The sequence below is a fragment of the Colletes latitarsis genome, chromosome 2 (assembly GCF_051014445.1).
Source record: "Colletes latitarsis isolate SP2378_abdomen chromosome 2, iyColLati1, whole genome shotgun sequence".
NCBI lineage: Eukaryota > Metazoa > Arthropoda > Insecta > Hymenoptera > Colletidae > Colletes > Colletes latitarsis.
Window position 1 is genome coordinate 12,537,540 of NC_135135.1, and position 26,890 is coordinate 12,564,429.

The following is a 26,890-nucleotide window of genomic DNA, read 5'->3' on the forward strand; positions in this document are numbered from 1 at the left end:
TTCGCGTGCCATCGATACCGGACTTCCTATCGTTTCTTTGAAATGGGATCGGGGGTACGTCGGAGCGGAATAATTTGATTAAAATGCCTGGATTCACGCGAGTGAACTCGTTCGGTAGCCGGGCCACGTAAATGTGTTTATTGTTTACACGGAACCTCGTTGGTCAGCGAAATAATGAATTAGATTCTTTTCCCGTTAACGCCTAACAGTAACATAATGCGTCTATCGCTGGCCAATAGGAACATCAATCCCAGATTAACCCTAAAAAGACCGAGCCTCCAGCCTTATAAAATATCGAGGGGGAAAACACAATGAACTCACGTCTGAAATAATATCACTTTAAAAAATTTTCTTCTATTTCTTTTTTCATTGTAAATTCATCGATCTAATCTTCAAAACTAGTCTGACGTAACGAGTCTGCTCATATGGTTGCAGTTCCGTCGGGAATTTTAATTTCCTTCGACTGAGATAATATCTACATATGAAAAATGTACATTGAATTGTTTTATAAAATTTAGAATCTCTGAAGCTCTATAGAAAAGTTTACTGTTTCTTCGTTTTTCTTTTATAAATCTTTTTATTTTATAATCAAGATCTGGTAGCACTCTAAATGGGGGCTTGTAGTCAACGCTGAAGATTTTCAACAATATATCGGCAAAGGTTGAAATGATAGGCACTATTGAAATAAACATTTCTTTATTGGTGTTTCAAAATAGTTTTATCAGATAGGAGTTCTTGACTCTTCTTCGTTCTAATGAACCAAAGTCGAGACACTGTGCTCCGTGTCGAACGTTTCGCGATAAAAGTTTGTTGGCATAAAATGTACGGTACGCCCACCGGTTACAAAAACAATGGCGAAGCAGTTAATGCGCCAAGCCTGTTTAGATCCTACGATAGGAATTCTTCGGTTATGTATTCAACGGTGCGCGACTTCGCTATCATTGAACACGGATACGACGGGCGTACATTGTGAATCATAAATGTCGTTTCGTGTACGTGCAAGGCGCATGCCCCTTCCACGTTTCTCTCGTGCTCCTTTCAACGTTCCCCTAAACGCGTTCCCTCTTTATCTGTACAACGCGAGTCAATATTTGCTGCGCGCTTAACAGCCACGTGGTGGGGACACACCGTCCCGGAGAACGAACTTTCCATTAATAATGAGCGTTAATGAAACCGAGACAATCACGTTAACGTTGAACCGCGAATAATTAGAAAGTAAAAGGGAATCATTGTTACGCTTACGTGAGTTACGTTCAATTTGAGAAAATGTTGCTGGCCCCTCTACCAAACTCACTCGTAATTGTCGATTAATTAATCCATTCCACTCGAGTGAAATTAATCAACAACAGGAGTACAATTTTTTTTGGTTGGAAACTTTCAACGGGGTGCAAATTAACGCTTGCTCTAGACAGTTTTAATTTAACTAAACAGATGTTTTTCGTTGTTTTGTTTATTTCAACGTGTATTAGAGCGTTGGTAGCTTGGTCGAAACTCGAAATTTAAATATCTATTCTTTAAGAAGTAAATAATATTCGAAAGCATAAGCGATTAAAAATAATTATGTTTCATGCAGTAATATTCATATTATACTTACGACTCATCTGCCAGGCTAGGACCTTGTTTGTGTAAGAAAATTTCTGTAACATTCTCTTCTGCTGTGGCCAAATTTTTTGTTTCGGTTATTTCCGCCTGTTGCTCGATACTTATTCAAGATCGTTCAATATGTTTATACACTTTGCGTTTAATCCACTTTCCCATGAAAAATCGTATAACATCGATTTTGAAGCGCCCTGTACACTGTTCGCGATACGAATCTGAATACTTTACGCTGTGTAAAATACTGCTCGCAGAGGATACGACGTCAGAAAGAAATCCCGAGAAAATGAAGTAGTTCGTAGGATAGTGAACTTCGGAAACTTTTAACAATGAGTCACAGTTTACGAGTCCATTCGCGTGTCGTCTATAGATTAGAGATTGATTTCTCGATACCGAATTCTTCGAGTGATGTTTCCCAGGCAGTAGAGCATTTTTGCACGCGAAAGTAAAAATGTGACTAATATCGCGATACAAAGAAACGCAGATAAAAAACGCTGGGGAGATAAACTTATCGCGCCGCTGTATCGTCTGCACAGTGACATGCAAAAGTATCGGGCCCTCATATTCTTTCTTAACATATTGTTTGCACTAATTTTATGAAACCTAAAACCAAAGTTAATCGAATGATATACAGGGTGTTCGGCCACCCCTGGGAAAAATTTTAATAGGGGATTCTAGAGGCTAAAATAAGACGAAAATCAAGAATATCAATTTGTTGATGGAAGCTTCGTTAAAAAGTTATTAATAATTAAATTCAAAAATTTCAAATCGTTCTGGAAAAATTATTTTCGGTTGCCAGGGTCAATTACAATAATTTTTAGTCATTAGACATACCCTTGGAATCCTACCCATTTTCGAGAAAAAAAATTCGAGAAGGTGTGAAATTATTCGACAAAATTAAAAAATTTCAAATCGTTCTGAAAAAATTATTTTTAACAAGGAGGGTCAATTACAATCATTTTTGGTGAATAGACATACACCCGAATTCCTACCCACTTTCTAAAAAAAAATTCGAGAAGGTGTGAAATTATTCGACAAAATTAAAAAATTTCAAATCGTTCTGAAAAAATTATTTTTAACAAGGAGGGTCAATTACAATCATTTTTTATGAATAGCCATACCCCCAAAATCTTGCGCATTTTCGAGAAAAAAATTCAGTACGAGTGGAACTTTAAACGTTAATAACTTTTTAACGAAGCCTCGATCAACAAATTGGTATTCTTAATTTTCGTTTTATTTTGGTCTCTAGAATCTCTTATTAAAAATAAATGTAGACTTCCCACAATTTGATATTAATAAATTATCATTTTCTAGATAACACCTTTTATTGGTTCAATTTTACTCTTCACTGTTTGTAATGTAAAGAATAAACATTCCTTTTTTGACTTATTCTTTCTGTGCCTAGAGATTTATATTACTTAAAATTATAAAGAAAATGAGACATTTTTTGACATAACTCGTGTGAAAAGTCTTGTTGGGAAAAATAGGTGAAAATATACAAACTTGCAGTCAAATTTTCAAATTTCAATAATACGAGGAAACAAGGTATTTAATTAATGGAGATAAGAATGCTTTTGAAATGTACCTATATTGCTTTCCTATCCTTCAGTCATTTTCTATGATATTTATATCGGAAGATAAGACTAGCTATGGTAGATCTTCAATGTTTTGATTACGAAACCACTCTTGCAATACGCGTGTTGAGTGTATTAGCAGCGTTATCAGTTGAAAAATCCAACTCCTGTATTCCGTAACACGTTCTATTTTAACGAGTACACATTTTTTCTTTTACTTCGTCAATCAAGTTCAACATAAATTGCTAAATAATTAAAATTTAGTAAAAAATGATGGTTCTATCGAAGCTTGAACGAACAGGTTCCATACTGGCTCAGGGAAACTTTCACGAATGTTTTTGTTTGCGTGCAATTCAATCGAACCTTCCCTAAACAATTATAATTGGAGACAAGAAATAGGATTTTATGCAACGATCTTCAGTGAATAAGTGGCTGCCATACGAAGAATAAAATTTAAAAAAGCTTTCGTACGAGGCTTCGATTCCGAGTTGAGTTCGAAAATTTATTTCGTGTATAATAGAGTTCGATTTGGATGTTGCTACAAGTAGAAACAGTGAGCAATGGACAGACAGATCAGCCAAATTCTATTCAATCGTACGCGTATCTGAGAAATTTTCAAGTACAATTATCTGGAACACGAATCATTACAAGAAAAAAATTCTATTCTATATTCTCAATTTATTTTCGCGCAAGGAATCGCTCTCTGGTCGATTGGAAAAACCATCGGAACGAATAAGTATAGAATATCCAGAATCATTAACACTGGAACTATCAAAGTGGTCAAAACCCGTAATTTCTAATAAAAATTGTACAAAATTTACTCGACTGGATTTTCGAAAATTCACCGTAGTTTTCTATATGAGAACGACTAAACATTTATTTTCATTGCACTATACATTTATTCAAGTATCTGTCTTTCAACTTCTTTGGTACAAATAAATATACCATAATTGTCGGTAGATCTAGTGTCAAATGGTTATGGTCAGACGTGTGGTTAATATGGAACAATTATTCAATAAAAAATAAATTTCCCAAATTTTTTTCATTATAATCATCAAACGCGACAGGTATCGAATCCGAATAAACATGAGGGATTCTAGAGGCCAAAATAAGACGAAAATCAAGAATACCAATTTGTTGATGGAGGCTTCGTTAAAAAGTTATTAACAATTAAATTAAAAAATTTTAAATCGTTCTGGAAAAATTATTTTCGGTTGTGGGGGTCGATTACAATCATTTTTGGTTAATACACATACGTCCGAAATCCTACGCATTTTCGAGAAAAAAATTCATTACTGAAAATATAATGTCTGACCATAACTGTCTGTTACCCTGAAAGTTGAAACGTTTCAAATCATTCTGAAAAAATTATTTTCGGTTGGGAGAGTCAATTACAATCATTTTCGGTGAATAGACATACCCCCGAAATCCTACCCACTTTCTAGAAAAAAATTCGAGAAGGTGTGAAATTTTTCAACGAGAAAAAAAATTTTAAATCGTTCTGGAAAAATTATTTTCAGTTGCGGGGGTCGATTACAATCATTTTTGGTGAATACACATACCCCTGAATTTCTACCCACTTTCGAGACAAAAATTCGAGTAGATACTACAATTTTTAGACGAAATTAAAAATTTTCAAATCATACCAAAAAAATTATATTTAGTTACAGGGGTCAATTACAAGCATTTTTGGTGAACAGACCTACCCTCGAAATCCTACCCACTTTCTAGAAAAAAATTCAGTACTGACGGAACTATGAACGTTAATAACTTTGTAACAAAGCCTCCATCAAGAAATTGGTATTCTTGATTTTCGTCTTTTTTTGGCCTCTAGAATCTCCCATTAAAATTTTTCCCCGAAGTGGCCGAACACCCTGTATTGTAAGTTGAATGGACGATGACTCGTAGCTATCGAAACTGGAATCACGTACACGCAACATTGGCCGTCAGAGCGATGGAACTACCGGTGGTGTTCGAGTATTTTCGCGATCGACTGTACATTCCCGTACTTTGCGTAGGATTTTCAGTCACGATCGTTCTTCGGTCGCGATTTCCATGAAGCCATTACATTTAGCGTGACGAATACTGATTGGCTGTTTAATATCACAGTATCGGCGGACTCGCGTTCCGTGAAGAACTCCTCCTTTCAATTATGACGCCCGTTACAAGGAATCTATCGTGTTATTCTCGTTCTCGGTGAATCACGGGATCGGAGGCTAGTTTTATTCACCGCGTAGCAGGCAGTCACCGGATCGAAGAGCCGGAGAGTTCGTAAATTTTTGCGTCTCGTGCACGGATCGCGCGAGCCATGTATCATTTATCCAAGGGTATCGCGATTCAGTGGGAGGAACACGGATCGAAATTGTTGCAATTTAATGACGGCAAATTCCACGAAGCGTCATTTTACTCTGTCGTTTGCGACGAATCCTATTTTTTTTTTTTTCGTCGACACGTTTATGAATTAACCCGCGACCATTTTATTTTTTCCCTGTTTCATTGCCTCCAGGTAACCGGTACACGCAATTTTAATCGAAAGTTTATCGAGAGCATTAAAAACTTAGTTGCCAGAGATACCGATTGCTGCGAAGCACAGTTGATCAGAAATAAAACGGCTCTTATCTCGCCTTATCAGAGACAAATCAATTAATCCTCGAACGATCACGCGAAAGCACAATTTTTATTATTTATTCGTGACGTCAAACGATGCTAGATAAAAAAAATAAAAACGAGGGTAGTGTATTGTACTTATCGTATAATGCAAATGCTAAAAAGTATACAAGATAAAAGGAATCTTAGGCGCGGACAGGCGGTACGATTCATTGTCTGTCTGCGAAGGAGATATTCTACTGCGAACCTTTCGCAAAATCGATTCTTTCTTTTTAAGTTTTCTCGAACAACAACATGTCCAAAGTCCTTGGTTCTTTCATATCTTTGTAGTTTACGAAAATGGTAAAAAAAAAGCAATAACTATTTGCTCAATCGGTGCAAAATTTGTACACGTATCATTATAATACGGAGATCAATTCAGTATCTTTTTGGTTCACGAAAATGATCAAACTTCAAACTTCTTTCCTGGAATTTCTTACGTTCATGTATTTATTGATACTTGAGAAATTTTTTTACAATAAAAAAAAAAATTGGTAATACTTTTTTATTTCAAATGTGTAGAATAGCTAAAACCATAAAATAATTTTTTTCTTTATTGTAAAAAAATTTCTCAAGTATCAATAAATACATGAACGTAAGAAATTCCAGGAAAGAAAAGGTTAAAAAAATACGCGTTCGTCCCCTCAAATGTATAAGATAGCACACACGAAAGTGCCCGAATAAGAAAAGAAGTCTGGGATTCGTTTAAGAATTCGTAACGATCCTGCAGATGGGGCACATAAATCCGGAGTAGGTATTTTATGGTCAAGTCAATAAAATATTTTTATTGCGCGTTCGCGTCTGGCCGAGTGAAATTGCTTTATTTTCCAAGTTTCCATATTACGTTTAATATATCGTTTTATTTGTATTCGCCTCAACGTACGCAATAAAAGAATCGCATTCGAAAATGTTTCTATTTTCAAGATTCATAATATCGTAACACTCCACGGAATAATTAGTTTATTTGCTCGAATGGCACTAACGTTTAGAAGAGAGTCTCCAATGTTTCAGAGACTCGATTTCGTGTATATCAGTCGATCGATGATAATCAATAATTCAACGCTAAATAAAGTACAAACTATAGCGTGTCTACTGTCCTACTATTTTAGCTATGTATTTGGAATGTAAATAATATTTTAATCGATGGATATGGAACGAAAATAAAATAGAATAGTAGCGAGTATTTGATTTTTTAAGAAAAAATAGTAATCGTGTTATTTTGCACAGCAACGACTTGCTATAAAGTAAAACTAAAATTCAAACTAATATTGCCTCGTAACAGTATATCAATTTTATGATGAGGTTGTCGTGTTACACAATTGGGTGATTTAATTACGTATGTTTGCCGACAATTGCAATGGTCACCTCCATGTTACAGTTTTTAAAATAAAATTGAACGTGCACGTAGGTATGTGCCAGAATCCTTGGAGAGGTTAAATATACCACTTGTCTCATTTAACAAGTGCCTTCATTCCTAAATTTTAGCTCAAGAAAATTCTACAGACGCGTCTACTTGCATTTTCGTGAATTAATCAAATAAGTTGCGAAATTTTTAAATCACGTGTATATTCGCAAAACTACGCGCAGATATAAATTTTTTTTCAATCTTATGTCATTGAATTCTTCATTCGATAAGATACAATAAAAAAAAGATCTTTTTACGCTGTTTAGATTCCGAAATACTCCAAAAACGTACTTCTAGCACCCCCATTTTGGGGATATTTTTCACCCTTTCAAACTGTACATTTCACCGATAAAAAGAAATATATGCGAGATATTTTTCTTAATTTTCCTATAAATTTCATCAATATTGGAAGGTTCGATGTGTTTCTTCGCAAGTATTTTGAAAAGACACGACAGTTGACATGAATCATTTTGAATTCGAAACAGGAAAATGTCAAATAAATTTTAAATCTTCAACGTTCTCTGTGTTTACATTGTATTATTCATTTTTGATATGCTAATTCCAATTTACGATTCGGGCAAACACTCGCAGGAATGTTGTTTAGACCCGTGAAATAACAACAAAATCGATGCTCCCGTCGTAGAAATGGCGACTTATCGTGCTACTTACATATTTAATGATGGAGAAAGGTTTATACTGCTTATTATATGAGCTGAACCACGCAAAACTGTTACAAGGTGGTTTCTCGGAGACTATTAGCGATGTCAACAAAAATTTTTATTAGTATTTAAAGATTAAGACTAATTGTAAAATCTGAACACATCGAAATTATCCATGAATAGTTTATCAAGAAAACGAATTTACTTTAAGTTCTTTGGATAAGCATCAATTCTAGAGTATCTAAGAAAATGAAATCTATCCAGCATTTTTTTTTTTTGTACACCTTACTTTTTCTTGCCATCTGAGATTTCAAAATGTCAATAATTATAAAACAAGTGGCAATACGAAATTGATTTTAAATTAAATTAATAATTTACATTTCTGGTGTATTTCATCATTGGCTACCTACTTTTTGATATATTTACGAGGTTGATTGTAATGAAAATCTGGTAGCATTTTAAGTGGAGGATGCTAGTAATCAACGCTTAAACGTTGAAAATTACAATAAAATTGTAACACATTCTTCATCAATAAATTGGCAAATTTGATAAAAATGATAGTATCAACATCCACATTTCCTTATTCGTATTTTTCCCTTTGTAGAGGATTGTCTCAACCCCTAAATACAGGGTGTTCGGGCACCCCTAGGAAAAATTTTAATGGGAGATTCTAGAGGCCAAAATAAGATGAAAATCAAGAATACTAATTCGTTGATGGAGGCTTCATTAAAAAGTTATTAACATTTAAAGTTCCGCCCGTACTGAATTTTTTTCTCGAAAATGCGCAAGATTTTGGGGGTATGTCTATTTACCAAAAATGATTGTAATTGACCCCCGCAACTGAAAATAATTTTTCCAAAACGACTTGAAATTTTTTTTTTCCGTCGAAAAATTTCACACCGAATTTTTTTCTCGAAAGTGCGTAGGAATTCGGGGGTATGTGTATTTATAAAAAATGATTGTAATTGAGCCCCACAACCGCAAATAATTTTTCCAGAATGATTTGAAACTTTTTGAAATTTCAGGAGAATCGGAATGTCAGGGTCAGACATTGTAGTTTCGGTAAAGAATTTTTTTATCGAAAGTGCGTAGGATTTTATGGGTAGGTGTAATGACAAAAAATGATTGTAATTGACCCTCCTTGTTAAAAATAATTTTTTTAGAACGATTTGATATTTTTTAATTTCGTCTAAAAATTTCAGTACCTACTCGAATTCTTTTCTTGAAAATGGGTACGATTTCAGGGGTATGTGTATTCATAAAAAATGATTGTAATTGACCCTCGCAGCCAAAAATAATTTTTTTAGTATGATTTGAAATTTTTTAACGAAGCCTCGGTCAAGAAATTGATATTCTTTATTTTCGTCTTATTCTGAATAGAATCAATCTCTAGAATCTCGCATTAAAATTTTTCCCAGGCCGAACACCCTGTATAATAATTCGTATCTCACTTTTAACTATTTCTTACATTAAAATTTCCCATAAATGCATAAACGTCCGCAGTCTAATTATTAGTGATTTCGAGTGGGACCACGTGGCGAGATGCGTTGAACGATCGGATCAATAAATCGGTCAGTGTCGTCGCCGTTCGAAATTCCGCGTCGCATCGGGGACGCCCGTCGTCGCGATCCCCGACGAATCCCCGTCGAAAACACGAAATTTTTGGTTCATTTTCGGAGCCAGACGCCGGGCGTAATCGCCCCCCTGTCCCTCTCTCGTCGAGCGTCTACGTTCAAATATATATCCGACGTCGTGTTCCCGTTCCTTTTGCACGGCCCGCGCGCGATTGACGTCATAATACGACAGCGTCGAGCGCATTAGCGTCATGAACGTTTACACAATACTTTACTTCAGCACGTTATCAATCCTTTTGGTTTATAGCGGGAACCTGGTATCTTGAAATCTGTCAGGCCTTATTATCTGCTGGCTGTGAGAAGGTCGCCAGTCAGCTATTGCTCCTTTCGTGCTCTGCAGTGCCCTTAGAGCTTGCACGCGCGCCCGCGCGCTTCCGTGTGTGTGTGTGCGTGCGCGTGTGTGTTCAAATTCGTTGCTCCATCCTCTGGCCGCGAATATCCGTTTAACCGTGCCACCGACGAAACGTCTTTTTCCGGAAGACGATTTTCCCCGAGTCCTCCCTCGGCCTTCGGTTTATAAATATTCGTGTGTGTGTGCAACGCGCGAGTCGCGAGCTGAACATTTCGAAAATGCACTAGCTGATCTTTCCTCGTAAGTAGGATTTCACAGTCTACTTTGTTCGACGCTTGAAATATGGCTTTTGTTCGCGGTGGGCGATATAAATTGCGTCTACGTACGTATTTGCGCGTATAAATTATTAACCGCAAGTTCGCACTGTTTGATATTCTGAAATTGACGAGGATAAAATTTGTAATTTAACGATCAAAATTTCTCGGTTCAGAGGATTTCTGAAATTTTAAATGTAATAATATCAAGAGTTCATAAATAGATATTGTGTCGAAGCTCGATGTTTGGAATACACAATGATTGTTGATGTTTGTACAATTATGGGAAATTTGAATTCTTAGAAAACTACAGAAATGTAAGAAATAGTAAGATACGAATTATTATATTTAGGGGTTGAGACGACCCTCTATAAAGCTCTCATTTCACTAATTCTATTAATAAAGATCCGCAGTCTACTTACAAGAAATAAATTACAACAATCTCCAGGCTTATTAGCGGGTAAATAATTTAAAGATGTCCACGTTTTAACGAAAAGCATTGAACTACAGTTTGATAGCAAATCAAAGAAATTTTGCATCAACGATATAATAGCTTTGCCAAAGGAAAGGGAGTTATCGAACGAGAAGAGGTTTACTGTTTCTTCATGAAATTCCATTATATGTTTAAAATACTATGAATTGTAGTACAAAACTAATTTATGAAACGACCTAATATAGAGACGAATGTTTGTGAATAATCGTACGAGGGAAAAGAACGTTCGCGTGTGTCTGGGATGCGTTGTCGAAGCACGAAGCGATGAGAATTTTGAACGTTTCGAGCGACGTTTTTTTGATGAGTAATTTGAATTTGGTAATTTGTTAATCCTATTGGAAACGTAACGTTTTGAGTAACGATTCGCGGCGAACTAAAATTAGAGTCCCCCGAGCGGATGTGGAATTCTAACTGGGGGATTCTGGTGGTTTTTGATGAAAGACAGCGAGTTATTTTTTTTTCTTTATTTCCTAGACGGCTCGTCAGCCAGAAAGGAACGAGTAATGAGAATGTGAACAGTGAATGGATTGTATGGTTCTCAGTGACGCGCGACCGCGTATTGCACGAGTAATTGCATACGAATGCACAAATGCATGCAAATGCTTATGTGCTGTAAATCTCGCGTGTTCCGCAGCTTAATTATCACTCTTCGTAACCAGTAAGGCTGTTCCATTCGATTTTCGAGCGCAAGCTTCCGGACCGCGATCATCCTTTTTTCAATTTTTTTCGGAAAATTTGCTCGAATCGCGACTAGCCCTCGAGCGGAAAGAGAATTTTAATATTTCCTCTGTGAATTTTATCGCATATACGAGTGATATTTTTGCGTACTTTATTCCTAGTAAAATAGAGGATATTTAGGCGATTTAACACGATTGCCACCGGTGGTCACCGGTGACCGACAATTTGAACTTACAACGCATTGCAAAATTGTTTACGATGGAAGAACCTTAATACTTGTAAAATTGTAAATAACGTTACTTCAATTTAGAATATTGTAACGTAAATTCACCATTGAGTTATCGAATGTTTCTGTGTTTATAATTTGACCAAATGTTGAGGACATCTTTGGACATGTAAAACTGGTGTGGCAGTGAACGCGTTAACAATAAATGAGAGAACAAAACAATGATTTTTACATTATAAGAGACACTTGAATTAATATTTGTTCGCACAGAAGCCATTTTATTAGAGATCGTTGAAATCGTCTGAACATCCGCTATTCTACTAAGAATTTAAAAAAAAGTATAGCGTGTCGTTCGATAAAATTTAGGTGGCCTTGAAATCTCAACAAAATAAAAGAAATAAGAAAAAAACGCCTGAGAAAAAATGATTAACGACGCTAGTGTTTCTTTTCGAGAATTTCTCGAGACATTTTACAATTGTTTATTTCCTGCTTCTCGAAAAATTCAGTATTTTCCAAGAATTTCAAAAAGATACATTTATTCAAATTATACAAAACAAATTCTAAACAGATTTTACGAAAAATCTGATACTAACCATGATTTTGAAAAGCTTAGATCTTTATTATCGTTAAAAAAAAACAATTAATGATAGCAGACAGCCTTAAAGAATTTAACATCGATCAAAAAGAAAATTTTCGAACTTTAACGAAGAAAATTCCAATATGGTGGATTTCTTACATACAACTGAACCATCCTCCACTCAAAACCAAAAAAAATTTGTTATAGTTAGTGAATTTTTCACAAAATAGTCAGCCCATTGTGTTTTTCAAGAAATCATTTTAATATATATAATATAGATGTGTTTCGTTTCGTTTGATATAAAAGTTTCAAATAAAATATTTACCCTAATGTCTTGAGAATCCCCGAGAAATATAATCCGATTTCTCATTTCTCACAATATAAAAATTACCTCTGAAAGAATATAATAATATTCTATTCGAATGGTGTTCGAACGATATTCGAGGCAGTCATTGGGCCAACCTTGTATATTTCTCAATCTTTCGATGCAATGTGTTTAAAGGTACACAATTTGTTATTTAACGAATTTCCTTGTCCAAGGATATCCTTGACATTTTTTCATACTAATCTTATATTTCTTTACAAAAATATAAGTCTCACTTATCTCACTTTTCTTCTAGATTTGTTTGCCTTATCCTATCTCTTCACTAGGCTTGTTTGTCAATGACATTACAACGCTTCTTTGTCGTTTTCTGTTTGTCGCGTTCCTTTAAACGAAATTGCCATCGGATCGTTCGTATCTCGGTAGAGCATTATCAAAATCATGAACGATTCTGTTCACATAGTTGCATATTACTTTATTTAAATACTCCAAATTCTAAACTTTAGAGCAAAATAACAGATAAAAATAGCTTTATATATTGTACAATATTGTATTGTAAAATACAGAAAAATAAATACATTGCTTTTATTCATAATTCAAACTTTAAACAAATTTTTAGGAAAAAAGGGTGCTGAAATTTTTCGACGAAATTAAAAAATTTCAAATCGTTCTGAAAAAATTATTTTTGGTTGCGGGGGTCAATTACAATCATGTTTGGTCAATAGACATACCCCCGAAATCCTACACATTTTGGAGAAAAAAATTCCTTACCGAAAATATAATGTGTGGCCAGAAATGTTTCCTCGAAATTTCATGTATATGTTCGAAGCATCATAACTCCTGAACAAATGGGGGGATTTTAATGTTTCAAAGTGTGAACAATGCGTGTTTTAGTGAAGAATATTTAGAAATTCTGTATTACAGTATATAAGAACCAGAAATATTATTTCAACGATAAACATAATTGTTTTTCGTGTACACGTTGCCCAATGACGTATTGTCTCAACAAAATGAATTATTCATAATTGGAAATATTCTTACCGCGTAACAGAAATAATTTAATACGATTTAAAATAAAATATTTACTATTTACTAATTAAAATACTACTTTATCCAGCTCTGAACGGAACTAATGACTCACTAAGATGTCACTATTTATCATATCTTTAAACGCGAATGACGTCAAATGAAGTCATTGAGAAGTTTAAATAGGACACTTACGTGGCTCAAGTTTAGCGATGCAATATGAAATCATTACAACAGAAAAAGTTAAAGGGTTTATCTATCTAATTACTTTTCAGTAAAAATTGATTGATATTTATGAAATCTTATATTTCGAACATAGTTTAGGTTCTTCCAAGTTACGAGAATTTTCTCGAGTATAAATAATTAATTTCGTAGCGCACGATACATACAAAAGACTTATATACATTGTTAACGTAACATTTATTTTAACCATGTTAAAACAAACAATCAAAGAGACTATTATCGTGCAGCTAGCTTTTAAAATAAACTTCGACTTTGTCACCAAATTTTGGAACTTATATCGACATATACGTACGTATATCAAGTTGTTTTTAATTCCGAACGATAGAACTTCTATTTATATGCTCGTTAAATTTCAAATCTATGTTCGTCAATTTATAAAATGTTGAGAGTTCGGTCCAAAATCCTATAATATTGCTAGTTATTCGAAGTGCGTCGCAATCTGTACAAGGTAATGCTTTTAGCACTTTAATCTTTAGAAAGTATGTAAAAAAGAAATTGATTTTTTATTATATCCAAGCCAAACAGACTCCTTAATCGTTTCTGTTTCGTTCTGGTAGATTACAAAATTCGATAATGTTTGTCGATGCCTTGCAATATTATTAGTCACGTTAGAAACGATGATTTCGCCGATAACACTTATCAGTCATTAACATACTCTCATAATCATTCGCTTTTTATCGAACGGTGGCTGATAATCGAGACTTGAAATAATAGAAACGATCGTAATCCCACGAGTGTCCCGTTATCTGTTCGTTTACAGCATCGACCATTGCTATTTAATAGTTTTAAAATCGCATCGATTGCAAGAGGCTCCGATTAATTCGACTCCCGGTGTCGATTATAATCGCGGGATCGCTATCTCCGAAATCACGACACGGATCGAGCAAGGAGCACTTAAAGTAAATTAGATGAGAAGTAATGGGCATAAGGAGATTAAATTTCTTTCTTTTCTCTCTCCTTTTTATATTTGCTCGACTCAATCTCCATCAACGCAACGTCTCCTTTTAATTTCGACGTTAACATGCGACAAACGAATAAATCAAACAGACCGTTCGTGATTTCACCTTTCGCTAAGAACAGTGTAAAGGTATTGAAGTAATGAGAAAATTGTCCAGAGACGATCTTAACACACTCTCGACCGCTATTTCTTCGTTGAAATTTGCTACGAGATCGACGATTCTTAATTATATACAGTAATTTTAAAAAGCGTGGAATAAAATCGCGATTATTTTTTAAAATTAATCTGTATTCTAATGAGATATTTTTATATTTGTATACAGGGTGTTCGGCCACCTCCGGGAAAAATTTTAATGGGGGATTCTAGAGACCAAAATAAGATGAAAATCAAGAATACCAATTTGTTGATGGAGGCTTCGTTAAACAGTTATTAACGTTTAAAGTTCCGACCGTACTGAATTTTTTTCTCCAAAGTGCGTAGGATTTAGGGGGTATGTGTGTTCACCAAAAATGATTGTACTTGACCCTAGAACCTAGAAATAATTTTTTTAGAACGATTCGAAATTTTTTTTTTTCGCCGAGAAATTTAAGCACCTACCCCCTGTCGATTTTTCTTAAAAATTCGTTTTTCATTTTTAGTAATTTTGTTTGACACCCTATAGAAAAGTTGTCTAATACTTTTCTGTAGGTACCCATGAGCTCTACTTCAGAAAAAAGTTTCATTTAAATATATTCACAATTGTAGGAGTTATGGCTGTTTGAAAATTGGACCATTTTTATGGGGTTTTTCTCATTTTGCGGGGTTAAGGACCAATTTTTCGAATATTTTTGCGATTTGTACATATTCTCCACCAAAATACGCGTAGTTTGCTTTTTTAAACATTAAAATCGTCCAATCCGTTCAGAAGTTATGACGTTTTAAAGATTCGCATGAAAATTCGGGCAGACATTTCTGGCCTGAAATTATATTTTCGGTAGGGAATTTTTTTCTCGAAACTGAGTAGGATTTCGGGGGTGTGTCTGTTGACCAAAAATGCTTGCAATTGACCCCTGCAACTAAAAATAATTTTTCCAGAACGATTTGAAATTTTTTAATTTAGTTGTTAATAACTTTTAAATGAAGCCACAGTCAAGAAATTGATATTCTTAATTTTCGTCTTATTTTGGCCTCTAGAACCCCCTATTAAAATTTTTCCCAGGAGTGGCCGAACACCCTGTATACAGTAATTTTAAAAAGCGTGGAATAAAATCGCGATTATTTTTTAAAATTAATCTCTATTCTAATGAGATATTTTTATATTTGTATATAAGCGACTCTAACTAGATCGATAATGGAAAATAATCAAGAAATCATACTCGTGCTCGAAAACGAAAAATCTCGTTCGAACATCCGCTACTCGATATAATTTTTCAATTAAACAAACGCAAGAATAAATATGAAAGGAACGCGATGACAGAACTCGATTTGTCATAGAACAAAGCTAACGTGCTGTGACTTGTAATTATAGTAATCAAAGCGAAATGAAGTTCTTCTGAAAGGAATCTCGTAATTATTGCATAAACAATTCATTCTGAAAACTCAAATGGATTAAAAGGAAGAGTAATAGTAACAATTACAACACACGATAGATAAACATTTGTTGTCCAATTTTATTCATTTTTGTAACATTTTTCTTTAAATTTTGGGAAAGTCTTTAAATAGTGTATGAATAATAGCCTGTTTCTTACTCGCAATAATTGCTTTCTGTTTGAAGTTCCTATTTAGTAATTCGTAATTGTAATTCGATTGCATCGTAGTTCACGATTAATCCAATTTATTTGTATTACTTTTATATTTACATTCTACTTGTAATTACGAGATACGATGGCGGTTCAATCATTTTGTAATTGTAATTCCTGAAGTAGTTCGATTGCAATTGTGCACAGCAGTGTGGTGTGGATCGAGATAATGATTACACCGAGTTTGCGTTGTGCTTTACTGACATTGTAAAGTTTCGTGCTGTCCATTGGTTAGTTATCCGATAATTACATTCGAGACACGATCCACCAATACTAACTTCGTTTTTGTTACTTTCCCTTTTTGGTGCAAGCTTCCGAGAAGTAATAGTGTGTGAGTGTATGTGTGTGGGTGAATCTTTTGCAGTCACCATCTGTGTCGAAAAATTCGTTACGTTGAGCTTCGAAGGGACAAGAATTCTCTGATTACAAAACATACAGTGCATTCTTACTTTACACAGCACACTACGACTTGTAATGCGAAGTTCGGGGACTCGATGTATTTGTTCTTGGATGACAAAGAGTGGCCTTTATTTTCGCGATCGCAAAAGCAACGACAAGTGCATTAGCTGGGCAAACACGCGTGATTAGTTCCCTTGGAACAAAGGCGTACGGTACATTCAGACCAGAAACGGGCAAATTTTATTTCAAATAGTAATTCAAAAATAATATTAATTGATATTTCATAAATAATATATGTGAATTGATCTCAGGTTCTTAATCGAGTCAGTCAACAGTGAACTGAAGTACTGCTTATATCAGTAACATTTATTTCTTAATTTAAACATGTCTTTTTCCAAGTAACGTTCACTAAAAGCATAGGAATAATTGTACTAATATTTATAACATTAACTATACATTATACAGGGTGTTCTGCCATCTCTGGGAAAAATTTTAATGGAAGATTCTAGAGGCCAAAATGAAAGTCAAGAATATCAATTTACTGATTGAGGCTTCGTTAAAAAGTTATTAAAAAATTAAATTAAAAAATTTTAAAACATTCTGAAAAAATTATTTTTGGTTGCGGGGGTCGATTACAATCATTTTTGGTGAATACACATACCCTTGAAATCCTACCCACTTTCGAGAAAAAAATTCGAGTACTGAAATTTTTAGACGAAATTAAAAAATTTCAAATTGTTCTAAAAAAATTATTTTTAACAAGGAGGGTCAATTACAGTCATTTTTTGTCATTACATGTACCCACAAAATCCTACGCATTTTCGAGAAAAAAATTCTTTACCGAAAGTACAATGTCTGACCCTGACATTCCGGTTCCCCTGAAATTTCAAAAAGTTGCAAATCATTCTGGAAAAATTATTTACGATTGTGGGGCTCAATTACAATCATTTTTGGTGAATAGACCTATACCAGAAATCCTACGCACTTTCGAGAAAAAAATTCGAGTAAGTGGACAAATCTTTGATTTTAAATTTAATCAAATTAGTGAAAACACGCTTATTCTGTATGTATCTCTCAAATCGGTTAATGAAATATTCACGAGTAATTTTGGTATATCCGGATCTCAGTCTAGCCATTGTAGTCTATTGTTTTCTATTTGTGTTGCGGCGGAGGATCTAATAATATTACAAGTTTATTTTTAATGTTGCGTTAGAACAACTATATTTATAAATAATATCATGATAGCCTCGGACGTGACTATTTAACGGTTAGGAAGATTCCATACGCTTTGTGAGTTCTCTCGATAACGAGAATTTTCCTCGATTTCGCCGCCATCGTCGGTTCGAGAGCTTGAACGAGTGTAAACAATAGAAGGGAATCCGCGTGAAAATACGAAAATAGTTCGAATTGGACGGCAAAAGGATTCCGTTTCTTCTCTCTCTCTTCAGTTCTCTTGCTTTGCCGCTCTGTTTGCCTCGTATCGACTGTGGCTCTTCAGCTCAATCAACAATATCGACACGTTACCTCTCTTCCAACCCGAAATATAGAACAGAAAGTATCTCTCTTCTCCACGCGGCCAAGGAAATGGCCTCTGACCGCTTTTGAGACAATTCCTTTTAGTTAAACGACGCTCTTTAAACAGAAGAGGCTATCGAGCAAGAACAAATGAAAGAGAACGTCGATTATTAAACACGACGCCGTGTTGTCCTATTACAAATGAAAAATTGAAGCAGTCGTCGAAGCCTTGTATTTAGTTCGTTCGCAGGAACAGGACTGATATACGAAAAGCGTATAAAAATATAACAAATATATACTTGATGGAAAATCAAACGTTGTTTAAAAATCATTACGAAAAAATATTATACGTGAAAACAATAATTTGTTGATTATCGAATAAGCTTAATGGTGGCCACCGGTGACCGGCATTTCAAGTCCACGACATACTTTAAAATCGTGTACAACGATAACACATATATTTGCAAAATTTTGAACAATACTGGCATAAGACACGTTATAAAATAACTAATATTCGCATTGTAATAAACAATAATAATAGTAACTTTCTAATATTCGTACTATAACTTGAACAAATGTCAACGCCATTTTTAGACATGGAAAACTAGTATGGCAGTGAACGTGTTAACAAAATGTTTATGAGAAGATTGGATCATTAATCGTAACTGAAAAGATGAAAAAACGTGAGTGTGACTTCATTTTTCCGACAAATTTGTTGTTAATTAATTAATTGAACGATTTATGCGATCACCTTGATTAGGTCATCGCAAATTCTTGTGTGTCCCATTGCCTGTCACGCCTATCGTGCTCGTTGCAAAAGGAACTCGCAACTAAAACCAGTTGTTTAGCGGGTAGCCTGAGTTGTAATAGGATGAAAATAGAGTTGTGAGTAAAAATTACGTAAACGCGATGAATGAATCAGGTTGAACTTTCCAAGTGAAAATGTGCAGGGAGCGCGATCAACTCAGTTCATCGCGAGACTCGACGTGCGATGTGTCGGCTCTGTTGTATTTTGCATCGCATTCCATGTTTCGCGATATTGTAAATCGCATATTACGAAACGTACGTGCCGTGACGATAAAAGATTTCACACCGGGGTGATTTATTCGCTGACAAATTGATTCGATCCTGTGCGAGAGTAATATTTCATAGAATTTTTATTCCGCGTAAAAATATAAATCTAAAAGAACGATTCGATTTCGATATTACGGATCGTCAAGGGCGTCCAATTACTATTTTACATAATTACTTCGCGAAATCGTATTAATATAAATATTACGAAACTTTTAATTGCAATTCGAAGCAATTATTAGACATCGTAATAAACGTTGAATTCGAATCGAATTTTTTTCATTTATGTGTTACGAATGTTGTTTTATCCAGCATTGGACAGGAGAAAACGAGGAAAATAGTGAAACTTCGCGCAGTACGCGTGTGAGCGGCTAGAGGGCAACACGAATCGATTACCACTTTGCTAATGGCTTATTTCACTTAACACGCCTTTCCGAGGCGATCAGGTTTCGCTGTTACTGGTTGTGTGGCAAGTAGGTTTCCAACGTTCAAAGAGGTCGACAGGGAAGAATGAAGCTCCAAGGCCCGTACTGGTGAAGAGAGATCGGTTTGCATGCCAATTCGCGATCCGCTGTCCGCGTCAACTCGTAGACTGTCACCAGAAGGTAAACGGATTTTCTCTCTTCCTCCCTGTCATCGCTCTGTCTCTGTTCCGCGGTCAGTGTTATTTTTAGATTGTCTATCGTCGATGCCCGTTCAATCGGTCGGTCCCGTTATTCTTCCTCGCCGTGACATAATTTCGGAAGTAAACGTCTGGTTCTTTCGTCGTCGTGGGGAGTCTCTCAGTAACGACTCGTTCGTTAGGGTACATAACCTCAAAAACGTGTCGGCGTTTACTGACAGTCAGGAATTGTGTCTTGATTTCTCAAATTCGTGAATATGGACAATGATTTAACCGTCGTGTCCTACGCGTTTTTCGTCGATCTGAATCATCGCCAATAACGAGTCGGTAGAATTTTTTAGTTCATCGACTCGAGTTTTCTCTTGTGTCTTCGGAAGGCGTTCGCGCGTAATAGAAATGTCGTTTCTAGTCCAGTTCCCGATCATCGAAACGCATTTAAAAAATTATTTGTTGGTTTGTTCAAGTTATGCATAACCTCTACAGTTACAGGATTCACTGTGGTTGTGTGTGTCTGATACTTGGCAGAATGGAATGTTCTGTGGGTTGTTGCTGAAAGTTCTTCTTAAAATTGAATTGTTTGTGTTTGTGATTTAAGTGTTACAAATTGTTTGCTTTAATGTTGTTAAGGGATTGCTGTGGAATAAGGTTCATATTTATAATCATTATTTGATTTTTTTTTTTAACAATGATGGGTAAACTTTCAATGAAATGCCTACAAATATGATTATCATGGAATGACACAGCTATGGAAATATGTATGAATCAGATATTTAGCTTATATGCTAATCAATAGTTTATGAATCAGTTCCTATAAGAGGTCAATGATAAAAATATGTAATCAGTATGTACACAAATAGGACAGTTTTACACACGAAAGATAAAATCATTTTTAAATAATGTTGAATACAAAAGTTTTGAAGTTGTTTCTTTTTTGTGTTTCAGCTATTGGTCCTCCAATATCCTGGAGGCCAGTGGTGTCAGTGACACCAGAGAATAATACGAGCTGCTAGTGTAAAGAAGCGTAGTAGAGTTGGCTTAGGCCAACGTCGGTGGACGAAGCAAAATGGCAACAATAGATGGCCGACCGGCCAAATATGGTATCTCTCTCAAGCAACTTCGTGAGCTTATGGATAACCGAGGACATGAAGGTGTCAATAAAATCAATAGCTATGGTGGTGTGCAGGAGATTTGTAAAAAATTATATACTTCACCCAGTGAAGGTAACGTTCTTGTTGATTGTGCATTTTTATTAATTGGTTTAACATTTACGAAAAGTTTGTAACAGAAAATATTTTTGCCATGCAGGTCTCAGTGGATCAGCGGCAGATATCCAACACAGACGTGACACATTTGGTTCGAATTCAATACCACCAAAACCACCAAAAACTTTTCTACAGTTAGTGTGGGAAGCTTTGCAAGATGTGACGTTAATCATCTTGGAAGTAGCAGCATTGGTTTCGTTAGGTCTTAGTTTTTATCATCCTGCCGATGAAGAGGAAAATTGTAAGTGTGAACTCTGATATATATAATCATATCTTTATTGATATTTCTTAATCACTGGATACAAGAAAAGAAGCACACTAATACTTAGATTTTATATACTTATAACAGTAGTATTGATATCATACACGGTAAAGATATATTTTTCACATTTCATAACATATTATTACATAATGTCTGGACAAGTAAATTCACTGTATATGTGTATACAATATGTATTTAATAACTGTGTAGAGTAGATTTATGTTGATGAATTGATGGTGTATTGATATAACCCTATATATCTAGAGGAATTAATCATGACACGAAATCTCTTAGATTGTATAAAATCTAAGATAAGAAAATTTTCTGGATAAGGAAAAAAAGACTCACACAACATTTTTTTTCTTAACTTTCAGCAATGGAAGATGATGAAGCAAAATATGGTTGGATTGAGGGACTTGCTATATTAATTTCTGTGATTGTGGTGGTATTAGTAACAGCTTTCAATGATTATTCTAAGGAAAGACAATTTAGGGGCCTCCAAAGTCGGATAGAAGGGGAACATAAATTCTCGGTCATTCGGCAAGGGGAAGTCAAACAGATCTCTGTGTCCGACATAGTTGTTGGTGATATATGTCAGGTATGTGTATGATTATATTAAATACAGGGGTGTGCGAGAACCCGATGGTCGCGACGAATCGAAAAAAGGTCGAGTCGGGTCGGGTCGAGAATCTCGATTATTTCGAGAATCTCGACTCTTTCGAGAATTCCGACTCCTCGAAACTTTCGGGTACCCGTCCCGACCCGATATTTTGGGTTCTCTCACACCCCTAATTAAGCGAAACATTTATATTTTCTAAGTTAATGAATTTTATTAGCCAAAGAAATGTCTCAAAATACAGAAAGAATACACAATTAACCCCTTGTCAGTCACGGGCGAGTCCGACGCTCGCACATTAACTAGCCTGTGACAATCACGGGTTTCTGTAATCATTTTTTGTTGTGTAATAATAATTTGGAATTTGGTAAACAACAAATGACATTTTACGTATGTGACGAGTGTCTAGGAAAATTGTAAATCTTTACTTTCGGTGAAATAGGGATTTTGTGGAGCGATTTCATTAAAATAACGAAACTGCCAAGGGATTAAAAGTGTACTCACAGGTTTTTATTGGTGTATTATAAACAGATTATTACACGTAAATAGAAAATCACTAAAATGTGTAAAATACGGGTTTTCTGTACTTGACATTTAAAATTGGTAACTTTACGAGCATATTTTGGTGTATTAAGGATTTATCAAAATGTTTTATACATTGCTAATCAACTTTGACTAGCAAACATTATTTTAGTAGCAAATATCATTTTCTTTTGTGTCAAATAATAAAGAAGGTCTTCCTTAAATTGGACGATCTGCAATTCAGATAAAGTATGGAGACCTGCTGCCAGCAGATGGTGTTCTTATACAAAGCAACGATCTCAAAGTGGATGAATCCAGTTTAACTGGAGAGTCGGACCATGTTAAAAAAGGGGGATCATTTGATCCTATGGTACTCTCAGGTGAGGAGTTCTATTCCACAGATCGAGCTTAGAATAGCGATTTATTTGAAGTTACGCTGTCGTTGCAATCACAATTCTCTTCAAAAGGTACACACGTGATGGAGGGTTCTGGAAAAATGTTAGTAACTGCAGTAGGTGTTAACTCACAGGCTGGTATTATCTTTACTTTGTTGGGTGCTGCCGTTGATCATCAAGAACAAGAAATTAAGAAGATGAAGAAGGGTATGTAGACTTCATTTTAGCGGATAGCATTCAATGTCAGATGTCTGTTGGTTTCAAAAAGCTGGGGATGACTGAAGTAGTATAGTTTCTATAGATTGCCATTTTGAAAATAATATACCGAAAATAATCGAACCGATTGTCAAACTATGCTTATCTTACAACCCTTTAGGAAACAAAACATTTCAATTTAATGAAATTGTTTTGAGAATGGCATAGTTTATGAATTTTATACCATTACAGTATATTAAAAGTTTCTTCAGCCTGCTACTTTTCTGGCACAGAAAATAGGAATTGTTAGATAGATAAATTACAGGGAAATTTATTTATTAATTATGCGCGAGAAAATTGACCAAGAGTAGTAGCTGGTAGTAGGAAAGTTCTGCATGATACAAAGTACAAAAATAAACGTAGAGAAACAACAGGTGACGCATGGTATTTATTTTGAATTAGTGTGAATTTTTTTTTTTTTCTTTTTGTGAATTTATTTTTAGGTATTTATGACCTTATGTTTTCTTGGCATGCGTTTGCAATACCTTCAAATAATGTTTGAACTATTTGCTAATTAGTATTTGAAAAAGATACTTGTATGTTGATTTATTTGCTTCTATATATGAAAAATTATTCATAATCATGTTGAATGAAAGGAGTAGAATAAATATTCCGTGCGTTTCGAAAAGAAAGTAACAAATTTAATAAATTGAGACATTATTCAAATTTTTAAATATTAAGGATGGTTAAGTATGGTACGTTAATTCTAGCTCTTGTTATTTCATTATTACCTGATCACTTTATACAACTTCTCGAGATATTTACATTAGTCTGCATATTTGGTTGTAAATGTTCGTATCTTTGTCTTACATATTTGTGTACAAAATTGTTTTATTGGATGATTTAGGAATAATTTTTACCCTTATCATGGCGCAAAGATCGATCCTCGCTATTCGAGAAAAGAATAAAAAACATGAAAAATATTTTAATATGTTTAACTGAAGTATCGTTAGTATTGTATAGACGAGCTTAGAAATATTAAATATTTTCTAAAATTAATATTTCTCCCGATAAAATTTATTGTTATAAAACATCGAGTACCTAACTCTAATAGCGAGGACCATTCTTAAGTTATAATGAAGAAGTAAATAGGCAAAAACACGGTATGCTTTTTTGTGATTTACGTTGTTGTGTATGTCTTTTGTTGTTGCACAACCTGGAAGGCCCTTTAAGTGTTGCAGAATGTTTTTTTTACACACTTCGCTGAACACGCTGTTCAGATGGAGTGAATTAATAGAGTAACGTAGCCCACGTCTTGTTTGAACGGCCAGAGTATAAACCTTCTGGGCCGGTTCACTTAGAATTAAGCATTTCACGAAACCAGAAACAGAACTTAGAATAGAAAATATAAAATTACGAATATGGCGTAACTTACGACTGGCATATTACATTTTTAGATAGACTGCTAATCGATTTTGTTTTGCATGCATTTTTTTATCTAGAGGCTAAGAAGCAGCGGAAGAAGAAGTCATTAACAGGTGAATAAAGTACTATCATAAATTATTACTGTCCATCATTTTTCGGTGTTAAGCGTGTACGTGTACATTCAATGAGCACGCGCGCGTATTTAGTTTATTTCTCTTCTTCTTTTTTTTTTATCTTATTTTTATATATAAACATATATAAAATACACACGCATTATGAGAAATCGTATAATTATTTTTGAAAATCTTTTGATTTTTAATCTTTGACTTTTCACTCTGTCTGTTATGTTACTGCACACTCTATGGCCTATTTGTCTATACTTTGGATAATCTTTGTGTTCATTAAATCAATCTTTTACTTTTACGACAGATCTTACTCATCTGTGTGGTCCATTTGTTCTTGTGCAAAATAAACAGAAAGATTTCTACAAAGAGAGAGACAATGTTGTCTCATCCGTGCTTCTCTGTACTTTCTATCACCATCTCTAAGTGTTTCAACAGCAGCGATTTATATATTTAATGAATTTTGCGGACTACTTAATTCTGTACAGCTTCTGTTCTTCTGCATTTTAGCCATAGTTTTTAGATCTATGATTTTTACACATCTGTGTTTTTAAAATGTAACTGTTATGCCTTTTAACCATTTCTTTATTATCCTCTTTTCGCCAGCTTATTGTACTACTTATATTTCTTCTTCCCTTTCTTCGGTAGATACTGATTATACTAATATTAGTCACCAATATCGTGGTACAAAATTAGAAAGTATAAGTGTAATTTAGTTGTAACTGTTTGGAAGAGTTCGATTCCTGCGAGTGACCACCATTAGATAATCTAACAATACTCTGTGTCGAATCCAATGTTTCATAACAGATCAACCTAGAAGAAGGATAGCTATCGAACATTATTGGATTATTAACGCTAGATTTACGGGCATTAATTGCACATATTTTTATTGAAAGTCGTCACGTTGATGGTTAGATTAAAATGTGTTTTTTTTTTTTTTAATTTGGGTAAAATTTAACATAAATTGCTAACGAATAATGTTTATGAGTTCTGTAACTTTAAGCATGGAATCTAACACCCGCCATATTGACGGATTTCGTAAATCTAGTGTTAATAATTTCGTTAAGAAAGAAGATGGTAATAATTAAATCCATAACTTTCTTATTTTTGCAAATGACTACTACTTTGCAGTGCCTTGTACTATTGTCAATATTAGAGAAAATGACAAGTACTACAAGCTATTTTTACTAAACGTAATAAACGAAGAAAAGCGCAGGCATCGAGCTTCGAAGCAGCATTTCCGAAAAAACTCAGACCAATCTATATGTTGTAAATAAAGGAGATGAAGCTGCAGAAATAACCGGAAACAGCCATGTAAGTGGAGGAGGGGGCAAACACGAGGGCGGGGAGAACCACCAAGCAGCCAGCCAAGGGGGTGGAGGTGAAGGAAAGAAGGAGAAAAGTGTTCTCCAAGCCAAGCTAACTAAACTCGCCATACAAATCGGTTACGCCGGCTCGACCATAGCAGTGCTTACCGTTGTCATTCTAGTCATTCAGTTCTGCGTAACGACGTTTGTCATGGAGGGGAAAACTTGGAAAAATAAATATGCTGGTGATCTAGTACGACATTTGATCATTGGTGTAACGGTACTTGTAGTCGCCGTTCCCGAAGGTCTTCCTCTAGCTGTCACCTTGTCTCTCGCTTATTCCGTTAAGGTAATTATTCAAATAATCATTCTCCGTTATCCGACAATAGCCAGATTTTGGGTTTAAGGGATGGACTTTACGAAGGGTAGACTAAAAACTAGAAAACGTTTTTATTTATTTATTCTTGTGTCAGGGTTAGTAGATATCTATGTAGACCAGTGGTTCTTAACCCTTTTTTTTTTGGACTCCTGTGCAATATTACTCAGAATAATATTCTTAAATATTAGTTAAATCAGAATCCTCCAGAACTTGTTTAGTTTCAATTCTAGCAAATTTTTGGTTTTAATGTCAGCGAGTTTATCCTTGACTAGGTCTGCATCCTCGGTAGAATTCATATTAGACAGGAAAGGATTGTGGATCCACGTTCAATTTTAACACCATCGAAATCAGAATAATTAGTGAAAAAGTTCTATAGT

At 34.8% G+C, this 26,890-nt stretch overlaps 1 protein-coding gene across 23 annotated transcripts in view; it reads left to right on the top strand.

Moving 5' to 3' along the window:
* Positions 1–26,890, top strand: part of Pmca (plasma membrane calcium-transporting ATPase 3) — a 146,784-nt gene that overhangs the window by 42,647 nt on the left and 77,247 nt on the right. For 19 of the 23 annotated variants that reach the window (XR_013081716.1, XR_013081734.1, XR_013081735.1 and 16 more), the window contains 7 exons: positions 20,971–21,248; positions 21,334–21,531; positions 21,927–22,150; positions 22,935–23,070; positions 23,158–23,292; positions 24,783–24,818; positions 26,107–26,483. Coding sequence is in view for 19 of the 23 variants with exons in the window: in XM_076782853.1 (XP_076638968.1) it covers positions 21,092–21,248; positions 21,334–21,531; positions 21,927–22,150; positions 22,935–23,070; positions 23,158–23,292; positions 24,783–24,818; positions 26,107–26,483 (1,263 nt within the window). In the remaining 4 variants the exon portion in view is untranslated. Of the gene's footprint in view, positions 1–19,316; positions 19,474–19,718; positions 20,012–20,970; positions 21,249–21,333; positions 21,532–21,926; positions 22,151–22,934; positions 23,071–23,157; positions 23,293–24,782; positions 24,819–26,106; positions 26,484–26,890 lie in introns of those variants that run through there. The other 4 variants (XM_076782849.1, XM_076782850.1, XM_076782851.1 and 1 more) reach the window with 4 other exon arrangements.